Genomic DNA, 21,277 nt, shown 5'->3' with positions numbered 1-21,277 from the left:
TATTAATGATCAATTTATCATTTCTAAATTAAGTATAGAATTATTTACACACCAGTTATTAAGGAGTTGTCAGTGGTTCATAAGATCACTTAGAAATTGTAAGTAAATGATTAATAAACTATTTAAATGTGAATTCATCTTTTTATTCAGACATATAGTAATAGTTACTTGTAGTGTTAATAAATGGTTTATTAACATGTATTTCTACTGTAATTCAGGGTTAATTCATGTAGTTGTTAGTTAACTATTTTTGTGAGCTCATCTAAAGTGAGGACTATTTATGCCTTGTAAAGCTTTTACAAATGAGATTTAAAGGCTGTTAATATTTCTATGTTCTGTATCACTGTGTTGTGTTTGTTTCTGTTTTTTGTTTAGAAGATAACTGAGCCTTTAAATATCCTTTATAAATGCTTAACAAGGCATAACTAGACTCACTTTAGATGAGCTCACATAAATAGTTAACTGACCACTACTAAATGCTTTATAACTACATGAATTTACTACATTTCTTGTGATCTTATGAATCACTGGCAACTCCTAAATAACTGGTTTGTAAATAATGCTATACTTCATTGAGAAATGATAAATTGATCATGAATAAAGTATGAAATTACACATTATAGATATGCTTTTAAATCAAGAATAAAGCATTTATATCTGTACTTATAAACTGCTTATTACTGTCTATTAATGCTTTGTAAATAATGAATTATCTGTTTACTAATGCTTAATTAATGATTAATAGTGTGCAGTTATTATAAAGTGTTACCCAATTTTTATGACTGGATTCCGCGATTCCATCCGCGTTTTCTGCATCATGGAAATCATAGGGGCCTAAGAGATACCTGATGTCTTCATGACAACACCAGCTGTTCTCACGTTTCTTATCTTAGCAAGTATGATTGCAATTTGAATAGATTTTTTAGTCCCAGCCGAGCTCTCACCTTGTTGTAGAAATGCCCAGAAGTTCACTTTATCTCCTGCTCCACTCACAAGTAGGAAACAAATGGTTCATCTATGGCTGCTTCAGGTTGTGGCAGAAGATGAGCCTGTAGTTCCTCATTGACAGACCGCAAATCCTGTTCAGGACGTTAGTGGTTAAGCTGGAGGAAACAAACAAAACACAAAAAACAGCAGCATCAGCATCAAAACGGATAACAATCTTTCTGATTCATACGAATTTACAAACCACTTAGGAACATCTGTGGTCTGACAAACATCTAGTGAAGTTAAAATCTCAATTAGGAAGCAAATACAGCAAGCAATCTGCTCGCCCTGCTGTATATGGCATCACATGAACCACGTTTAATACTAAGTGGAATTTTAATCCAAACAAGGTTTTCAATCATGCTCCTGAAAAGCCTTGATGCTTCACTTTCATTTTTCTTCGAAAAGGAATGTTAATAAAAGTGTTCCAAGAGTCTAAACAAGGAAATTAGAAATCCAAAAACATGATAAACCTACCATTAAAAAGCTTGGGGTTGGAAGTTTTGTTAAAGGGATAGTTTACTCAAAAAATGTTCCAAAAACCACCCTCATGTTGTTCCAAACCTGTTATACCTTCGTCCACAGACAGCAAGGGAACGACTACATTCAAGGCGAAGAAAGGTAGTAAGGATATCAGTGGTTCAACCGTACTGTTATGAGGCTACAAGAATAATTTAGTGCAGAAATGGTTTTAATGGTTTAAACCCATTTAATGTTTCTGAAATCTCTTATACTCACCCTGCTGCATTTATTTGATCCAAAAAAAATTACAGTAAAAACAGTAATATTGTGAAATATTATTACAATTCAGAATAACTGCTTTCCATTAGAATATATTGTAAGTTGTAATTTATTCCTGTGATTAAAGCTGTATTTTCAGCATCATTCCTCCAGTCTTCAGTGTCACATGATCTTCAGAAATCATTCTGATATGATGATTAACTGATCAAGAAACAGTATTATCGATGCCATGCTGATTCATATTTTTATGAAAATGGTGATTTACAAAAGAAAAGTATTTACTGTAAAGAGAAATCTTTTGTAACGTCACAAAAACCCAAGCTTTTGAATGGTACTGTTCTGCAATCACCTGTATTTTAGGTAAAAAGCAGTCTTCCAGACTAGACTTTTTCTCTGAAATATTACACAGTGTTATAGTTCAATAGATCTACTCCATTACCTGCACTATCATTTACACAAATGACTTCTTAAGACGTTATTGACACTGTGCCAAATCACAGACCTCTTTAGCGCTTTAGGCACGACTGGCTGCTGGACACCATGTTGAATAGGAACAAAATGTCCCGAAAACGAATGGGAAATATGTGCGAACTGACCCCTAAACAGTAGATGTTCAAGTTTCCAGACAATTGAGAGTAGATATGCTTCTAATCCCACATATCCCGCGTGATGACCTTTCACTCACAATGTTCACCATTGTTGGAGAAGCTAGAAGCGGCTCAGAGCTGAGACACAGTATGACTTTGGCTCATTCCTCAGATCTCTGGAGAACACATAAAGGGACGATACTGGAATCTTCTGCAGACAAATATCTCAGCATCTCCTTGGTGACATGATGTTTGTCTCACTGTGGTTACCAGTTACTTGGGAGAGTTTGTAGACGCAGTCAACGAAAAGCATGCAATAGAGTCACAAAGAGTGGCTGCAAACACTCCAGAACATTCCCTAGAACAACAGTGTCCTGAAGATAACCGAACACGGAGATTATCAGCCTACTGACAGCACACAGCCCAAATCTCAAATGCCAATGATTAATTAATAACATATCTTTGGGAAAATTATAGGAGGAGCTCAAGGTTAAAACTAGATCTGAGCGTTCTCCCTGTAATTTAGGCAAAGCACTTTATTGTTGGTTGTATCTGGTAATCAGGTAACAGGTGATCAGTGGAACTGAAATGAATGCAATACTTCAAATTCTGATATAACACTTTATGGCACTAGTAGTAAAACCTTTGATATTCATTTTAACAGTTTCAGAAGGCAGTACTGCACTCAAATGTCTTTAAATGTATGCAATTAATTCACCTCAAACCTTTACACAGCAAATAAATCACTCTCATGTGACTAAGTTTTGCACCAGGCGATTAAATAATGTCTGATGTTAGCCACAGGCTAATAATAAATAGTTAGATTTTACTCACCAATGACTGAGCATTTGATTTTATTAAACATTTGCAGGAGCTAGTCAGTGATTTTATTGCCGTCCGAATCCAGAATGTCTGTGTTTTTCTCTCACCTGTGCATTCGTCATTCGTGCAAGGTCATTCATTAGTTTAATTGCTTTTTCCACATCGTTTACAAGAGCGGATAAGTCCAAAAGCTTTGAGTTAATGTGCATACACTTTAAATATGGACACTTTTATAATATTACGTCACTGCTCCACCAAAAATAAAAAAAGAGAACAAAAACCACCTAAACTTTTGAAATGGTTCGTAACGTTTTTTTTGTAAATGTATTACATATGTTTACATAAATTAGGGGTTGCACAAATAATCATTTTACTAGTCATACAAGTCAAATGGTAACCTTATGTAAATAAAAGTTTGAATTACTTCATGACTGCCAAATTTAAAAAAAATTTTTACGTGACGTCCATCATTTTGAGTGATAAAATGCAAGACCGAAAACAATTTAAACCATGGCATGTACATTTTCCTGTAAAAATATGGTATTTAAATAATAATATAAAATAAAATTGGGACATTCTTTTCCTGTTATTTACTTAAATATGAATCACGTGACTGAACACATGTGCAGTGGCTTCGTAGGATTACAAAACTTGTTCCTCCAATGTGAATAAAATCGCCATCGCAATTTACAGACAATCCCATGAGAAACAATAACTGTCTGAATAATAATGCTTTCACAGGTCTCGGTGGCATTAAAGAGCTAGGTTAGTTGGCTAGCCTGTGTCTTTTAGTTTTGAAATATGGGAAATATGGGAACTTAATAATAAGCAGAACAGGGCAAACACACAAAAGAAAAACCCTGAGGTCCTATGTCACAAAGAGTGCGGGTCATATCACGGGTTGTATATGAGAAACTACAAAGTAGCTAATCAGGTGCTGATAACATTCTGAAGGGACGTCTTTGCTCGTGACCTTAAAAACTAAGCAATAGAGAGCTACAGAATAAATTTAGCAGTATTTATTGGAAGCAAATGCAGTCAGTGGCCAGTTTCACACATCAAACTTGGTAAATTACACTCGAATGGACTATTCTGATCACTAAAGCCCCTTTCACACTGCACGTCGGACCCGCAATATTCCCGTAACATTGCCTGGTCGCCTTCTGTGTGAAAGCAACCACGTCCCGGAATTGATTACCGAATCGAACCCGGGTCGGGGACATAGTAACATTGCGGTAATCGATCCGGAACGAGCGCTGTGTGAACAAAAGTCAGATCTAATTCGGTATCGAAGTGATGACGCGCGTAATCGCGCGACTCTTTTACCGGCTGTTTTGAAGGAAGATCAACATTCGCGACGAAAACACATGTGCAAACTGTAATGAAGCAGAGATCAGTTAGTTCCTCACTTTCCGCGCTGACGCAGAGATCGTTTGCTTGCTTCAGTTAAAGTATAACGTGCCAAGCGTTGTCGACTCGTACATTACACGTCACGCGCTGATGTCACGTGTCGTTACGGGATCTTCAAGAGTTGTGTGTGAAAGCACGCACATATACCGGGTCATCACTGGCTGTGTGAAAGTGCCAAATCTAGCGACCAGGGAACAATTACAGGAACACTTTACCGCTGTATTTGCCGGAATGGCAGTGTGAAAGGGGCTTAAGTTTCATTTTGTTTACATATCTATCTGGTGTTTTAATAAGCTGAAGGATAAACCATGTGCAGATTCGTCAGGCAACAACCACTGAGAATTTTCTCCTCATACAGTCTAAAATTGAGTTTGAAACCGCTCATTTCCTACCACCACAAACATGTAACCAATCAACCCATTGGTTTGCAAGATGGGGATTTTCATATCATAAGCAATGCATTTCTACCCGAGGATGTTGATTTCTGGAAGGCGGCTGTAAGAGATGGGGAACAGGAACATGGTTTGTGCAATTACCATACAAACAAATACAGACTTTTCAGACGACTCAGTATAATTTGCTCTTCCTCTTATTCTTTTGGAATTATGTTGTTGCATAATGTTTACTACTTCTGTTAAGCGAGTAAAAGTTGAGCAGATAGTCCGAGCTGGTGTGACTGAGTGGAGGCGGGGACTACTTTGAATATTAATGATTTTGCGTATTGTAAATGAGGTGAGAATGTGGAGTTAAAGCCATGCAAATCGACTTGGTTCTGTACTAATCAATTGTTCCACAAGGTGGCAGCACTGACCCGTGCAATTGTAGAAAACAAAAAACTAAACAGACCGAACAACAACAGATAAACGCATAGTGTGAGAGGTTTATGAGGCGCTGCGCCTCATAAACCTCTCACACTATGCGTTTATCTGTTGTTGTTCGGTCTGTTTAGTTTTTTGTTTTCTACAATTGCACGGGTCAGTGCTGCCACCTTGTGGAGTACAAAGAAATTTTCATCGGTCAAAAACTAAGTATACTTTGGGCTAGGTCTGCACGATTACGACAAAAATCATAATTGTCCATCATTCCCTTGAAATTGTAATTGCGATTATTAATTACAATGATCACAATTTACATTGAATGAGTTTATACTACTGTTTGATGCAACTGCATGCTGTATTTTTATATGAAAATAAACAAGCTGAAAACATAACTGAAAAGCTTTTAGTGCGTTTCAATAGTTTTAAGCCTCAAATGTCAACTATACATCGGATTGGTTTCTTCTTTAAATTATACATGAGTAAAAATATGAATGGTTATATAATGTTATACTAAAACTGAAATTAAAATAATAGGAAAAACCCTTAAGATAACATGTAGAAAGAAAAAAATGCATCTTAAGCACACAGAATAACATAAGTGGACTTTGAACGATTATTGCATCCATAATTTTAATTGTGATTAATTGTGCAGTCTTACTTTGGGCTTTACATTCAAGCCATTTTAAGGAATGACATGCACTATAAGTCGCTTTGGATAAAGGCGTCTGCTAAATGCATAAATTTAATTTAATTTAATTTTGATTATCAAAGATGATTTTTAAGATATAAAAGTCAATCATTTGAAATGACCTTTAAACGCAGCGCCGCTTTCTTAAATTGCATGAATGTCCAATCTGACAAAATTCACACAAATGCATTTTAGCTGTTAAACTTTTATCCCAGACTATTTGACAGATATGACTTAGCATTATTTCCAAAAATGTCCAGTTCAAACATGATCTCTAAGCATAGTTTACTGGTCATTTTCCAGAAAAGTTTGTGTGAAAGCCCCTACTGGAGATGCATTACCAAATCAAACTAAAATTCACCAGTATGAACTTGCCACTGCAGACACAACGCTTGTGTGTTATGTGTGGTTTGCCCAAGTAAAGTCAGAAGAGCCCATCTCTATGATATTCTGGTCACTAGATATGACTCAGGTTCCTTCTTCGTTGTAAGTCTGTGGTATTTTTATTGTCCAGTTTCTTAAGCATGAGCTGACAAACACACAGAGAAAAGGTTTTGTGTAGATTTGCTTACCACAAATGTTTGTCAATGGGATTTCCATTTGAATAAGCTTTCTGTTGTCTACATTTGCAAATATTGGGTGAAACTGACCAGAAAGACAAAAGAGGTGGACACACCACTGCGGATGTTTATTATGCAACATACGCTAAAAGCTGGGGTCCATTTGACAAATAAAGGACGCAAGAATCAAGGCTAATTTACAAAATGCAAATGCTTTAGGATGACTGATAGTTGCAGTAATGATGTAGGCCTAGTTTCTGTGGTTTATTCACTCACAGAATATTTCCCCTCTTCGGTCTATAAGCTCATCCGAAATGAAGTCACATCCTTCCTAAAACCAACAGGAAGCAAACTCAAAGTTTTCACTTTTGCAATCTGAAAAAAAAATAATTCAAAGCAGCCCATCACATGACCGTGCTCCCCACAGCCATAATCGATCAGCTCAATGTTCAAGATCTGATTTAAAGCATTAAGATGCTGCTATTTTGTACATCAAACATATTAGTGCACATTTATTACAACAGACAACCGGCGCTACAAATGAAAGCAGTTGCCCGTAATCTAGCTCACAACCCATATGGTGCTCCAACTGTTTTCATGACAGACGGCTGGATGAATTTAAAGAGAGTCTGTCGTGTAGAAAAGAGCCAAGCAGGAGCGCTGAAATCTCCTCAAGGACAGCTGGGTTTAGCTGTAATCCGAACAAGACACGTTCAGCAGGTTTTAAAGGCCTTATCGCAATACCCATGTGTACAGCAGCTAAAAACCAAAAGATGGCTACAAGATAGTACCTAGTACACAAGCCTACGAGCGAGCAGCACGGTTTCAGGCTGGTGTGAAAGCAATGGTTTGTCTAGTTTTTCAGACATCCTGTCTGTGGCTCGTTGTGAGATCTGGTGCGTTTGGTTTTGCTTGGCCCTGCTGGACTACAAATCAAGCGGCTATCACAACAATATAGCAACAGGAGGAGCAGCAGTCAGTGACTTTGCTCCGATTACTCACGTACGCATTGAAAATGCATTTGACTTACAAGGACACAATCTATCTTTGTCTTTAAATCACAGGATTTCTAAAGCTTCTCTATTATACCATCCTCATGCCTTTCCCAGTTTTTTGTTATAACTATAAAATGATTTAAAAAAAAATCGTGTTCACACACAAGAGCCATTTCTAGCTGGATAAATTTACTGGATATACTACAAAAAGCAGACAATTCCATGGTCTTTTTAGGATTTTATGAATTTCCTTGCACTTTCTGCCTTGTAAAAGGCACCACAATTGAAAGTTTTGCATTTTACACAATGTACACAATATATAGTCCATTCCAGGGGTTTTACATTTACACGATTAATTACCTCCAAAATTAAAGGTTTTGATTTTGAATATGTATATATATGTATATGTATATATATAATAAATAAATATAATGTATATATATGTATATGTATATATAAAAAATGCATTTATAAATATATATATTTTTTATTCATATATATTTTACATTATATATATATATATATATATATATATATAAAAAAAATCTTATATTTTTCTTAAATATATGCATGCATGTGTGTGTATTTATATACACAGTGACAGTACACACCCATATATTATGTAAACAAAACTTATTTTGGATCCATTAATCCCAGTTATCGTTGGACAAAAATAATAATAATAAAAAAAATCAGATTTAAATACAATTTGATTTAAATAAACAAATAAATAATAAACTGAATAAAATAGCAGGAATAACTATTAAAATAAAAAATAAAAACAATTACGTAAACACATGACTAAATAAATAAATTATACATCTAACAGTACAGTGCTAAGATGAGTATAAGAAAAACGAACAATTAACCTAAATAAATACTACAAATACAAATGTTGTATTTTAGTATTAAAAAAATAATTTGTTTACACAGTTCAAATAAAACAAGGTCAAGTCATTTAAATAAATAATCTATTATTAAACAGCACAATCCTCTTCAGCTGCTGCTCCAGAAACAGATCTACACTGGATTCAAGTTTCACTTCTCAATTAAACGAAACTGGAGCTATTTTAGGAACCAAGAGCCCTCGGTTTTATTTCAGAATACGTGTTTAACATCTGACATGAATATTTATTTCTATAGACAGGATGTGGTTCTGACCATTACATGGTGTTAACAATATTCACTCAACTTACAGAAGCATCTTACAATTTCTAGCGGATACATAGATAGATAAACAAATAAAAATACATTCGAAAATGAAGGAAATCTACTAAAACCTGACGCACCTTTGTTTGCGACCAAAGTACATCAAACACTCAAAAACAAACCGCATTTACGATTCTCACTATTATAAAACCAATCGCTCTCCTGTTAGCCTCGTAGCTTAGCACTGTCAACATCTATCCTTGCTGTCAAGGCACAAAAACAGCGTTAAATCCACTATACACGCTCTTAACCCTCATTACACGAAGGCAGAAATTAACTAAATTTGTAAGGCGTAAAATACTAACATCATACAACAAAAATATAGAGCGGAAATCGATAACACGATGCAAAAAAAAAACAAAAAAACAGGACGATCGTGAGACGATCTCTTCAGCTCGACTGCTAGCATCTGCTAAAGCATCCACACTTACCAGGTCAAAGCAGACGATAAACGACAGCAAACCGAGTAATTCCAGTAGTCCTTGATTCAAATGAGGCGATATGGATATTAATGATGACAGAGACTAGCTGCAGTGATGGCCTTGCATGGCCAGGTTTACTGTAGAGTTAGTTGATTCTGTGGAATGGAGACAGTGTTAGTTACACACCCACAGCGATGTCACTGGCCACGCCCCTTTCATTCTCTCGCGCGCGTGCTCTCTCTCTCTCGCGCGCGCTCTCTCTATCTAGTCAATTCAGTTTGTGCTTTATTAGCATGAAAATGGTTACAATGCATTGCCAAAGCATACACTGAATCTAGAACAGATTTGTGTGTTTCACATTATATGTTAACATTAGTAAATTGTATATTAGAAGTGTTATAGTTGAGGCTCATAATAGCTGTAAACATTAAAAAAGCGGCGTATTAAATTTACATTAGAAACACATTATGTTAAAATTGTTATGGTGTGGATTTCATTGGCAAAACAATTTTTATTTTTATTTTTATATCTATATTATTTAACATGTCACTTCAGCGCCCCCCAGTGTTTGATTCCATACATGCAGCGAGTAGGCTATTATAGACGAGGGCGGGGCAAGTTGTCACGTTTTATCTTCCAGTGAGTTTATTTTGTAAAATCATTTTCTGTGTAAACACATACCTTGTCTCGACTGCAAGAAATGCAGTCAATTAAACACACGTTGACCTTTCGTGGGAGGAGGTCACACACTAAACAGGCTAAGCTTTCCCAGTGAAAACTGCCATTTTAACAGCCTACTTTTTTTATTTTTTTTTTTGCAAAATGTAAACAGTTAAACAATTTTCCACATAACAGAATAAATAAATAAAGTAACATCATATATTTTTTTTATAATGTAATAAACTATTTAAATTAATTAAACATTATTATAATTTATGTTATTTTTTATTAGTTGCTATAATCACAGCATAAGCTCATCATTGGACCACAACTATATCCATGCAATCTAAACTACCGAATTGTGGCAATTTTATTCTCTTTTCTTAGGCTACCTACCACTAAATTATATTCAAAACTATTATCACACGATTAAAATTCGAATAAACAATTAAGCAATAAAAAGCAGACACATCCAGTGATTTATTTAAATGTTTATTGCTGTGCTTGAAGATTACACTCCTTGGACCAAACACATAAACATTTCTATTATTTATGATTTAAATAGTAAAACAACAATTCTGTGATACAATACATAGGCTTCACTAATAAATTCTATACTAACAAGCTAAGAACCTATGTGCTTATACATACACTCTGATGTTCAAGAAACATTACATTTACCAAACAGAAAAAACACAGTCGTACCACACAAATGAAAAGAGTAGCTTACAAAACCTGCACACCTCAAAGAGGAGGCACGTGTAGTTCATAATGTGAGGGCCGATATTAAATAAAAAGCTTCATTTTAAACTCAGTCCCCAAAGTTTGTGTGCACGTCGTGTGGCAGTACATTTCCACCAAAGTATATATGTGTGTAAATATAAAGTCTGATATGATTTAAATGCTTGATATTATTGAATGCAGCTTTGTCTCTTTCACTTCAAAATCCCAAAGTAATAAGTGAATAAGTAAAAATTCCTCTGGCACTTTTGGGCAGATTAATGAGAAACAAGTTATTGAAAATGATACTTTGTCTCCTTTTGCATGTTGTTGCATGTTGGCATAGAACACAGTAAAGATATAATTTACCCATCCTCCATATTTCTGTTCTTTTGTACAGTAAGAACTCTAGATCTACTTTGACACTTGCGGATAGTAGTTTCAAACCAGACAGCATCCAAATATAAGTGTCAGGACCCCACGACACAATGAATCAGACCGAGAACTGATGCTTCGCAAAACATTACACGTTGCAAAAATGCAATGATCACTTCTTACAGATGGTGCTGATTCACAGGGATTTTCTCTGAAATAACTGCACATTTGGCTCATAATTACATTATATAGGAAACATTTTTGTATGACTATAAATTATTCCACATTAATAGAACTTCATAAAATGTCTGGTGTGCTTTATAAGCTTGTAGATGCTTATTCATGCTTTAATAAAATTGGTCCTCTGGTCTTCCGCAGTTCACTGGTGGTGATGTGCATCCCGCAATCTTTTCAGCCTCGTGCATAAAGAAGAACGTTTATGCCTCATACACCCTAAAAAAGGGACAAAAACAATTATTCGTGAGGTTTAACACTGTGCTTTTTTGTCTGTTGTGCTTGGGAGTTAGGGTTAGCAGCATGAAACCGAAATAGTGATGCTCTTTTCTTTCTTTTTATTTGTTATTTATCAGGAATTGATTGGATTGTTGTTGCAGATGAGGGAAAGTTAATGAAAAAAAATTGTGAGCGGACGGGAATTAAAAATGTGCATGGGTTAATCATTTATAACAGACACTGCAACATTGCCAAAAAAAAAAATAGAATTTCAATTTCATGGTGTCTTTAAATCTTTATAATTTTCAAGAGTATTATTAAACTTCTTGTTAAGTCTGTATGAGCTCATCTATTCCTCATCTTACTCAGCGTTTCAATGTAAATTTAATACATTTTTAAGATGAAGTAAAGATAATGTACATTGAATGGAGCACTTGAATGAATACCTCTGCTCTTAACCACTAGAATATGGAAGTGACTTTAACGGTTTTCTCATTACATGACAGAATTTGATTTTCATTTTTCTCTTGGTTTTCAGTACAAGTGTCTGAAGATACTTAAATCAAGACCCATTTACTCAAGAAGCCAAAAATGACATTACAAACAAAAAACTACTCATTCTCCACTAACAGATATCTGCTCTTGTTTAAAGCGTAAACTCATTAAATTTTGTTCAAAAGTCTTAAAATCTTTGATTTGCACATCGATTTACTGTCGTTTAGATATTTGTAAAGAAATATACCGAATAAGACTTTAGGAATTTAGGAGATTCTGCTCCTTTAAAGGCACAAAAACCCTGTTACTGTACACAAAACAGTTCAATCTGAAAATGTTTAATCAAACCATAATAACTTGCTCTTCCTCTGAAGTATTTAACTTTGGAAACATGTCAATATGCATGAATGATTTGGGGTTTGACCTTTACGTTTGCAGAGCTGGCTGGCATTAGTGTCTATGCAGCAATGCAGAAGCGATGGAAACGCTGTACCTGTGCTTGTCCTTCCAGATTTTGAACCACTTGACGAGGTTCTTAGTGCTCTGCAGTCTGGGGTGCAGGCAGTACTCCTGCCCTTTGAAACGGGACACATTCTCCATGGTGACACTGTAAACACATGGGAAAAATCACGGATGAGTGGATGGGAGGAGAAGATGGGTAAACAGGATGAGACATGGAGAATATTAGTCATTTGAGCAACACAGACATTTCATGCATGTCATTAATCATACAAATGGTAACAATGCTATTTTAGATATTAATGGTATAGCTTAGCACTAAAATTTGATTAAAAAAATAATGAAAAATTATATGCATGAAGCCAAGTGCTGAAAAGATCGTTCCTGGAGTTATTCTGAATCATCACAGCTGGTAAACAAATACATATTCAAAGCAGAATTCAATAACACAGCTTAATTTGCCTATTAAGAAGATGTTTACCACGTCGCTGGAATCACTGACGCAAACTGACCAAGAGTGCCTATAGTCTTTTATTCCGATTTTCACTTTATTATTCACCTGAGGAGCCAAGAGAACATGTTTGTTGACTCTAAACTCTTCGCTGGCCTCTTAAAGCAGGGCAGGAGCTCTTGTGGGACTGGAGGAGCTTCTAGAATGTTAAACTCACTCAGAATTCAATGCCATAAACTGAAGACTTTCAGTCCTCTGGGTTTGTTTTTCACTGAGGTCAGAGCTCACCAATGCAAATCCACACAAATGAGCTAAACGTCCAGGGATTCATTTCCAGAGAATTGGAGGCTAATAGAACTTTGAGTGAGCCACAAACTGATTTATTCTTTATTCGTATGTAAAATATACTTATGCACTTACTATTCATACAGTATAATTACCAGGTGAAATACTATATACTTTTCAAATTATCCAATTTTTTAAATGATCAATATAGCACTTGAATTGAGAATATCTGTGCACCTCAAATATTGCTGTGAATTAATCGACACAATTCACATCTGACCAATTTCACTTTAAATCCACAGATCAGAGCAAAATTTCCGGATCAAAACTGCAGCTAGATCACTTTTCATATGCATTAAGCCTATACTACTAAAACTACTTCTTTTGAAAACTTAAATTAAAATCTATCCAATTTCAGAATAGAAGCACAACTTTAATGTTGACTGATTTTAAAAGTCTCTTGCTCTGTAAATACGCTGCAATACCGAAAATGACCAGCAGGTGGAACAAAGTCTGGTCATGTCTATCAAAAAGAAAAGCTTGCTTTACCACATAGAAAAGATGTTTGCATCTTATAGCCTTCATAAACACTGTTTGTTCTTCATGCACTGTCACAACATAACCATGCAAAATTATTTCAAGCACATTCTGACTATAATATCTTCTAAGTGTGCCACATATGGATCCTAATGGAAAATCCAGCTCAAACAGTTTATGCTGGCAGCAGGTTTACAAGGTTAATAGCTGATTTATGATTGTCATTTATAGCCATTAGATAGTCAAATGTACATTTGGTGGCCATCACTACACAGAGCTGATTAAATGGGTGTGGACTGGATCGAGCAGGATGTCTATGCCTGACAACATTAAGATAAAATGACCTGTTTTATCTAGTAGGGTCTAGGGGCAGCTGTTCTTATTCTAATTATAGAAATTAAAAGAGGTGCTATCCAGTTAAAGAACCTACTGCAATTAATAGTCATACACCAAACACACTTTGCAAATAGAATTATTACTATTAAATTTTTTTTGCAACTCACAATATCATCTTTTCTTGGCAGTATGGATGTTTAGGCTTGATCTCCAGCTTTTGTACATCTTTGTACCGGATCTTCGGGCCTTTTCTCGTGCATCTGCACTTGTATGCTAAAAGAAAATGGATAAAAGGCACAGTTTAGTCTAGAGAAAAAAGATCTCACAAAAACTGCCACGAGATATCTGATTCATGTTGCACCAAAATCGAAAATTATATTTGAATAGAAAAGACAGAAATAGAAAGAAGTCGCAGCTGCATGAAGACAATCTCAAACGAAAAGCCAATGTGAATGTGCACTCATATTTAAAAATGCGTTTCATTAATAAAACAGCATTATAGAAAATGATGCTTATACAGTATGCATGCATATTTTTATACATAACATAATTTAGGTGTTAATTTAAATGTCATTAACAAATAGTAAAGGACAAGTACTATAAATGTAAATATGCATGATAGTTTTGTTTTCTGATTTTAACACTGTAATCAGACAACGAAAATGTATTTGTTTAATTTTTGCATTAAAATAATGAGATTTTGTGATGCAAGTTCTTATCAGGTAAAAAAAAAATACTTTGTTGTGAAATATGTCATGGCCATTTCTTCTACAGATGCTTTTTCCAGCATTTCTAACTTTTAAACTGAACGAGGTTGTACATAAATCAACAAACAGCTCAGCAGACTGGCGTGATGATTCATTAAAATGCCATTTGCTGTTTTTCCTTCGACCACGAGCAGGTGAGCTGCTGCTGAAAGGCGCGTGACCTACATCTAATCCTCATCAATCTTCTCCGCTTCATTCAGCATCATCTTTAAACAGCCTCTCAGGACAGAAGCCAACAAGACTCATCCAGCCACACAAAGAGCCACTATTAACTATCACCGGCCAACTTCTGCCGAATGAACTAGACTGTCTGAGAAGAAGGGGAGATATTTGACAGTTGCACCAGCATAAGGCGCTGTTATTCTGCGGGAAAGTTGAAAAAATGATCAAATAGAAAAAATAAAAAATAAAATAAAAAGCCAAATTCTATATTGATAGACGCTTTAACAATGCATATCTTCACGAACTCCACAAACAACAACATAAGATTTCAAAAATAGGTAAACAATGAACACACTCACCCTCTGTGTTGAGTGAATAAACGGCGATAACCAGCAAAAGCAAAGCGGCTGTACAGCGATTCATCCCCAATAGTTAGTTGAGAAGCTCCAGCAGCCTCCTGTCTGTCTGTATGAAGCCCTCAAATCCCCAAATCTTGATCCGCACCCAGTGTCAGTGCGCTGAGAAACGCGCTCTCTGTGTCTGTGATGTCTGTGATGTCAGTCAGTAGCAGGTTGAATGTGCTCTCGAGCGCTCTGCGCTTCTATAAACACGCTCGAGCGCCTCATTGATATGCAGAGCCCGCTGACGAATTAACAGCGGCTGCGTCTCCAAACCCAGCTAGTTGCCTACCTAGACAGCATTTTAGGGCCGTGTGCATGCAGGCGAGGGTAAGCAGCGCTCTAGCTTTTGGCACACGGTCGCCAGAGAATAAGAGATGAGACTGAGTTAAAAAGTTTATTAGGAGAGTCTGTTCGTTGTCAGGGGAGATAATTGCATTGGTTTTTATGCCTCCTGTTAAAAAGGCTCTCCTAATGTGTTTCCTTTATTCTTATCCATGCATAAATACAAATACAATCTGGACATCATATAGTCTTTAGTAGAGGAGTGCTATCTTAAGAACATTTTAGATTAGAAGTATACAACTTTTTTTTTTTTTTTTCTTTGCAGGTTAGTGCAGGTTATGTCTAAAGAAGTATTTCTGGGACTTATCAATAAAACATAATTAGCATTATTTAAACCTGGCTGTGAATGATTTTTTTTTTGCATCTTGCAGAAATTTTAAAATAGCTTTAAACAGATAGTTGTCTGTGAAAATAGTATTATGTAATACACATACAATGTTTTATGCTATACACAAAATGTCGGGCACTGAGTGAAATATGGACAGTTAAATGTTTAACCCAACCTTCTGGGCTGTTTTTATTTAACTCAACTAATGTTTATACACATGGTTGGCTTAAAATGAAATTAAAAATCACATAATTGCTAGAGGCATCAGCAGTAATCAAAAGGTTAACATTTATAAATAAGCAATTAAAAAAAATAATTATTATTTAATCAACTTATTAATACATGTTTATTTACTGAACATATTAATAGATGTTAATTTACAACTTATTTTGTGTACACTTTCAGCAAAAAATACACTAGCATTTTCTTTTTAAATTGAATAACAAAAACAAAACAACAGGCCTAGTTGCAAGGGCACATTCATTCACAACATCGACAATATTCCATGTTCCATGTTCTACATTTGTAAGGTTTAAAAGACATAAGTCAGCAATTCTGAAACATTTTTGTAGATGCACATTTTTATTTGAATATTGCACTTTAGAAACATGCAAAGGGATTTCAGTCAATAAGCAACACTGTCTAAGCTGTTTGCATGTACTGATCTATGCTATTTACATTATATATATATTATAATATAATTTTGCATTTGAATTTGTGTTTTTTTTTAAATGTATTTGTCACTTTGACAAATAAAACTAGCTGTTGTTGTCTGCACTGGCACCTAACAGTGTTTGGCTCTGTAAATGATACCCCTGAGAAGACTAGTTTCCTCCTCGTTCATGGATGATTGCAGTGTATGAAACAAATCATCTGAGTATCTGTGTCTGCGGACAAGAGCCTCATCCCAGCTGTCATCAGCCATGCCTCAGTCCATTTCATGTCTGTCTGTGGCCCATCCAAAGGTCCAGGTGAACTGAAAAGCATGAAAATCAAATGTGAAGTTGCCCTTCATTCTGCCTGACTAGATATAAAAGACACTTAATGGTAACAGACAATGCCAATGCCCCTCTTTAACCCAAATCAGCCAGCACTGTGAAAGGCATTCATACCAAAAACACAGACTGCTATATCTATTGTTAATGTCATAGAGCTGAGACTGTCCGCTGACATCTACATCATCCATCAAAGGAAAATACATCTTGAAGAGAACAATACAAATTAAAAAATATCTTGTAGTTGTAAATGAAGATTATCAAGTATGTTTTAGAAGGAAACACTGCATTTAAAATGTCAAATCAATTTGCTATTTGTTGCTTCTTTGATTAATTGTGGAATCTATCGAGTTAAAAATATTCTACAATTTCATCACATAAACGATGAAGATGATCCACTAATGTTTGCCAACCACAAAGTTTAACAATATATTTTATCTTTATTTTATCTTTATCAATCAAACCCTAAAAAATCTTTCTGGAATGCTTTGCTTAAAGAGTCTATTTTTGATTTAAAATACAACCTGCTTTATATTTTAGCAATGACACTCAGTTTTAAGCGTGCTCACCAATACAACATTTTAATTGGTGAATGCCTCTGTATGTAGAAGACAGAAGACTCAGCAATAAACAGGTTACATAAACAAGAAGGCAGCATGCACATGGTGTAATAAATCTAAAATAAACACCCAATTCGAAAGATGGCTTTAATTAATCAAATCTGCTGCTTTAAGCCACCTGTTGGCAACAATGCAAAACACTCTTCTTTGATCACTGCGTCACCTTCCTCCAGGTCTGTGGAAGGACCTGAATGACCCTCCACAATATGTAACTCATTCCAGTCAAGCGTATAGGAGCAATTACTCTCAGTATGTCTATAAGACCCGTCTAACCCAAAAAGCCATTTTTGACATACAGTCCTTCCTCCATCATATTTGTTTGGAAAAGTGATCAGAGGATTAAGATAGATTGCTTATATTAATCCCAGTTTATAATAAATGGAATATTATCTCAGACGTATAATTATTTAGGAAAAGGGGATGCATAGATCTCTGGTTCTGGTTTATTGTGAGTGTTCTGAAAGGGTTGTAGACGGCAGGAAAAAATGCAATTGCTAAATGCACAAAAACATGAACATACTATTGTTTGCATGACAGCAAAGTTAACAGCCTTAACAACTGTTCATCGCTTCCCATACCAATCACTGGCATCAAGGGCTGAGCGTCCAATCAAACTCTACAGTATTTTGGCACATATTCATCTGTCACTGAATAGAAGCCAGCCAAATTAGGCAGACTTGACAAGTTGCGTGATATGCTCTCGTCCAGGAAATCCGTTTACAAAAGGTGAAAGAATATCGACACCAAATATGATTCACTTGCAACAAGCATAAATTACGTGAGTTCTTTGTAAATTTAATTATTGGCTGTTGGAAGTATTAAAAGAACCTGAATTCAAGAGACATTTAAGACATGATCACACAGGTAGGTTTGGTTTGTTTAAAACGATCGCTCTGTTAGTGTGGTTCATTTGAATAAGCGTGAATGCTGCCATCCGAATGGGCCTCGGTCCACTTCCAAATGAACCCTGGTGGGGTTCGACTGAAATATGAATGCAGTGTGGGCCAGAGATATCTAATGAAACATAAACAGGATGTGATGACACAAATGGACAGAATGTCATAGAAGCTACAGTATGTTGTCTACTACAGTCGGCACTGGTGTCTCTTTAAAGCAGATCTCTCTCTGCAATGGAGGAATTCCTGGCACTGTTTTGCCTCCTTGACACATTTGATAAGGGCTTTGTCAGTTATCAGCTGGTAAAAATACCACCATATGTAATTCCGTTTAAGCCCAGCATACAGCAGTTTTGGATGTTCGGTAAGTTTGCAAAATATACATCATAAAAGCTGTCCAACAAGGTTGCAAATGCATTCTTATGCCTTTAGTTTTGTATCGTAAGATTTGATGTTAAACATGAGAGTGTGAACACTAAGCAAACAGGACTACATGTATCACTTTCTTTTTTGGTCCGGACCAAAAGAACCAAGAGAGTTATATATACATATATATATATATATATATTTATATTAACCTATAAATGCATTTACATTTCTGTGTTGTGCATTTTACTTTTTGTACTGTGTTGGGCCATCACTAGATTTATAACCAAACTTTTGCTTAAAGGAAAGCACGTAACATGACATCGCAAAAATCTGCACGTCAACAAGCATCAAAGCGGCTCCTTGTTTCTTGATCAGGCATGTCTGTGCAAACCTCTGCTGCAGAAGGGTGGTGTTTGTAATTGCACGTAATGATTTTAGGTCAGGTTAGCCTCTGGCCTGCAGGCTCCCGGATTCTTCACGTTTACATGCTCCATGAGAGAACATGCTGGATAATTGTGTAGAATTCCACTGTACAGTACTATTATGCTAAATGTCCTGGAAGAATCATAGGAATTTCTGCTTAAATAACATGCAAAGGGAAGCCTACGTATAGTGCATGAGAATACATAAACAGGAAACACAGATGCATTTCACTTGCAGTGTCACAAATAATTTAAAGCCATAACAGTATATTTTAGAGAGAACTATTTACACTTTTGGTTATTGTCCCCACACTGACATGCAGTATAAACAAAAACAGCTTCAGTACATTCAAGAATCCCGTAGAGTCACTGGCACAAGCTGAGAGGACGGACACATCCAGTCCAGTTTCTGTATACCTCTATCAATATCCGTATTTTTCTCACAGAGCCTCGTTATGGCTGGGTTTCAGTAAGTAATAAATGTGATGAAAACACTAATCACTAATAATGTTATATAACACCGTCTTTGGAGCTGCTGTGCTATTCATCACACATCTGTGGTGGATTTGACATCTTCTTATTATTCAGGACAGGTTTGTTGTTGTGCTTATGTAAGGTTCTTCATTATAGACCAAATCTAAAAATGGATCTGCATGATGATCAGAGACAGGATAAACAGTGTTTGAGATCCCTTTAATGTCATTTGTTGTTCATAAAGCCAACCTTTTATAAATTTTCTTAATTCCAATAGTCATTTGACAATAACACACAATATATTATAATACAAGCGTGTACATTTTCATTAATAATGCAATATTTCTTGATGCCACACACTAGTCAAGTCATATTTATTTATAAGGATTATTTACGTGTACCGCACATTGAAATAAATCAACTCAAAATATACAATTGTAATTGCACTACACATATAATCTCAAACAATTACAAAAAAGAAAAAACAATTTACACTGACTCGAAATTCTATATAGGAAGTAAGGATTTTAATATATAATAGTACAGAAGTATCAAATGCTATTGCCTTTGGGAAGCAACAACAAAAAAATCATAATCACCAAGTAATTGCTTTGAAGATTTATGACAACCAGGGAGTAGTGAAGGAAAAGGTTGTAAATAAAGTGGCACCGAAACTTTTAGAGCTTCAAAGCAATAAATAAATAAATTCTATAATGAACTGATATTAGTAAATATAGGCCAGTTTTTGGGAAATAATTTTCCTGTTATTGGCGTCAGAAATGAGTCTAGCGACTGCATGTTGTTTTTTCTGCCTCCGAAATTGAGTTGCATGACAGATTCTTATTTACTGTACAGACATTATCAAATGAAAGGTTTTAATTTAACATTAGCCCTAAAGGTAGAAATTGATTTCACAACAACATTTATTAGTTACATTTTAAAACCTAGAGAGCACAAATACAGTTTGTCTTCCTCTCATTTAGCTGTAGAAAATGTTTAGCCATGCAATGTTTAATTGTAATAAAGAAATCTTTTTTTTTTAAACAATTTAGGCATTCAAAATAAATAAAAAAAATATGAATAAATACTATATAAATTAACATATTTACAAAAATAAAAAAGTGTCCAATGCAGAACCTTGGGGAACCCCAAAGGTGAAACACTTAGATACCAAAGCACATTTTTTTTTTTAGTCCTAACAGAAAATGTCGATGTTTAAAGGGGAAGTATTACAAAGATTAAACATATTTTAACTTTTAATCAGTGCTTGCTTGAGATGACTGAAAATTTAACTTAAATATTTGAAATGTTACAACAGTACTTTTGGAGTCAAGATAAAATCACTGGCCAGCTTGGGTCGATTTTATGATGTTCTTTGACTGGCAGTCAAAATTATTTTCTACAAAATTTGTTTTCTTTCTTTTTCATTAATGGACCTCTCCAACACCATAATCCATTAGACAGAGCACATAACAGGCGGATGGTGTAACG

At 35.3% G+C, this 21,277-nt stretch overlaps 2 protein-coding genes across 4 annotated transcripts in view; both read right to left on the bottom strand.

Annotated features, from left to right (window-relative positions):
* LOC128027350 (protein FAM13B-like) overlaps nt 1-9,425 on the bottom strand; it is a 45,615-nt gene extending 36,190 nt beyond the window's left edge. For 2 of the 3 annotated variants that reach the window (XM_052614893.1, XM_052614894.1), the window contains exons 1-2: nt 9,249-9,414; nt 945-1,103 (exon numbers count right to left, since the gene is read on the bottom strand). The gene's annotated coding sequence lies outside the window, so the exon portion shown is untranslated. Of the gene's footprint in view, nt 1-944; nt 1,104-9,248 lie in introns of all 3 variants that reach the window. The other variant, XM_052614892.1, reaches the window with a different exon arrangement.
* A 950-nt stretch (nt 9,426-10,375) lies between these two features.
* On the bottom strand, nt 10,376-15,544 carry cxcl14 (chemokine (C-X-C motif) ligand 14). Its single transcript, XM_052614289.1, has 4 exons — nt 15,299-15,544; nt 14,178-14,283; nt 12,436-12,549; nt 10,376-11,447 (listed from the first exon to the last, which is right to left on the bottom strand). The coding sequence occupies exons 1-4, from the start codon at nt 15,360-15,362 to the stop codon at nt 11,432-11,434; spliced, it is 300 nt and encodes a 99-aa protein (XP_052470249.1). The 5' UTR covers nt 15,363-15,544; the 3' UTR covers nt 10,376-11,431.
* Nucleotides 15,545-21,277: the final 5,733 nt, after the last annotated feature.

Source organism: Carassius gibelio, chromosome A14 (assembly GCF_023724105.1).
Source record: "Carassius gibelio isolate Cgi1373 ecotype wild population from Czech Republic chromosome A14, carGib1.2-hapl.c, whole genome shotgun sequence".
In the NCBI taxonomy this organism is placed as follows: domain Eukaryota; kingdom Metazoa; phylum Chordata; class Actinopteri; order Cypriniformes; family Cyprinidae; genus Carassius; species Carassius gibelio.
The sequence above is the reverse complement of the archived record's forward strand: the minus strand, read 5'-3'. Positions and strand labels throughout refer to the sequence as shown.

Excerpts from the sequence above, each read along its gene's own strand:
- cxcl14 (XM_052614289.1), bottom strand. The coding sequence starts at position 15,362 with ATGAATCGCTGTACAGCCGCTTTGCTTTTGCTGGTTATCGCCGTTTAT. Across the intron at positions 14,284-15,298 it reads TTATTCACTCAACACAGAGG|CATACAAGTGCAGATGCACG; the intron begins GTGAGTGTGTTC and ends ATTTTCTTTTAG. Across the intron at positions 12,550-14,177 it reads TGCCAAGAAAAGATGATATT|TGTCACCATGGAGAATGTGT; the intron begins GTGAGTTGCAAA and ends ATGTGTTTACAG.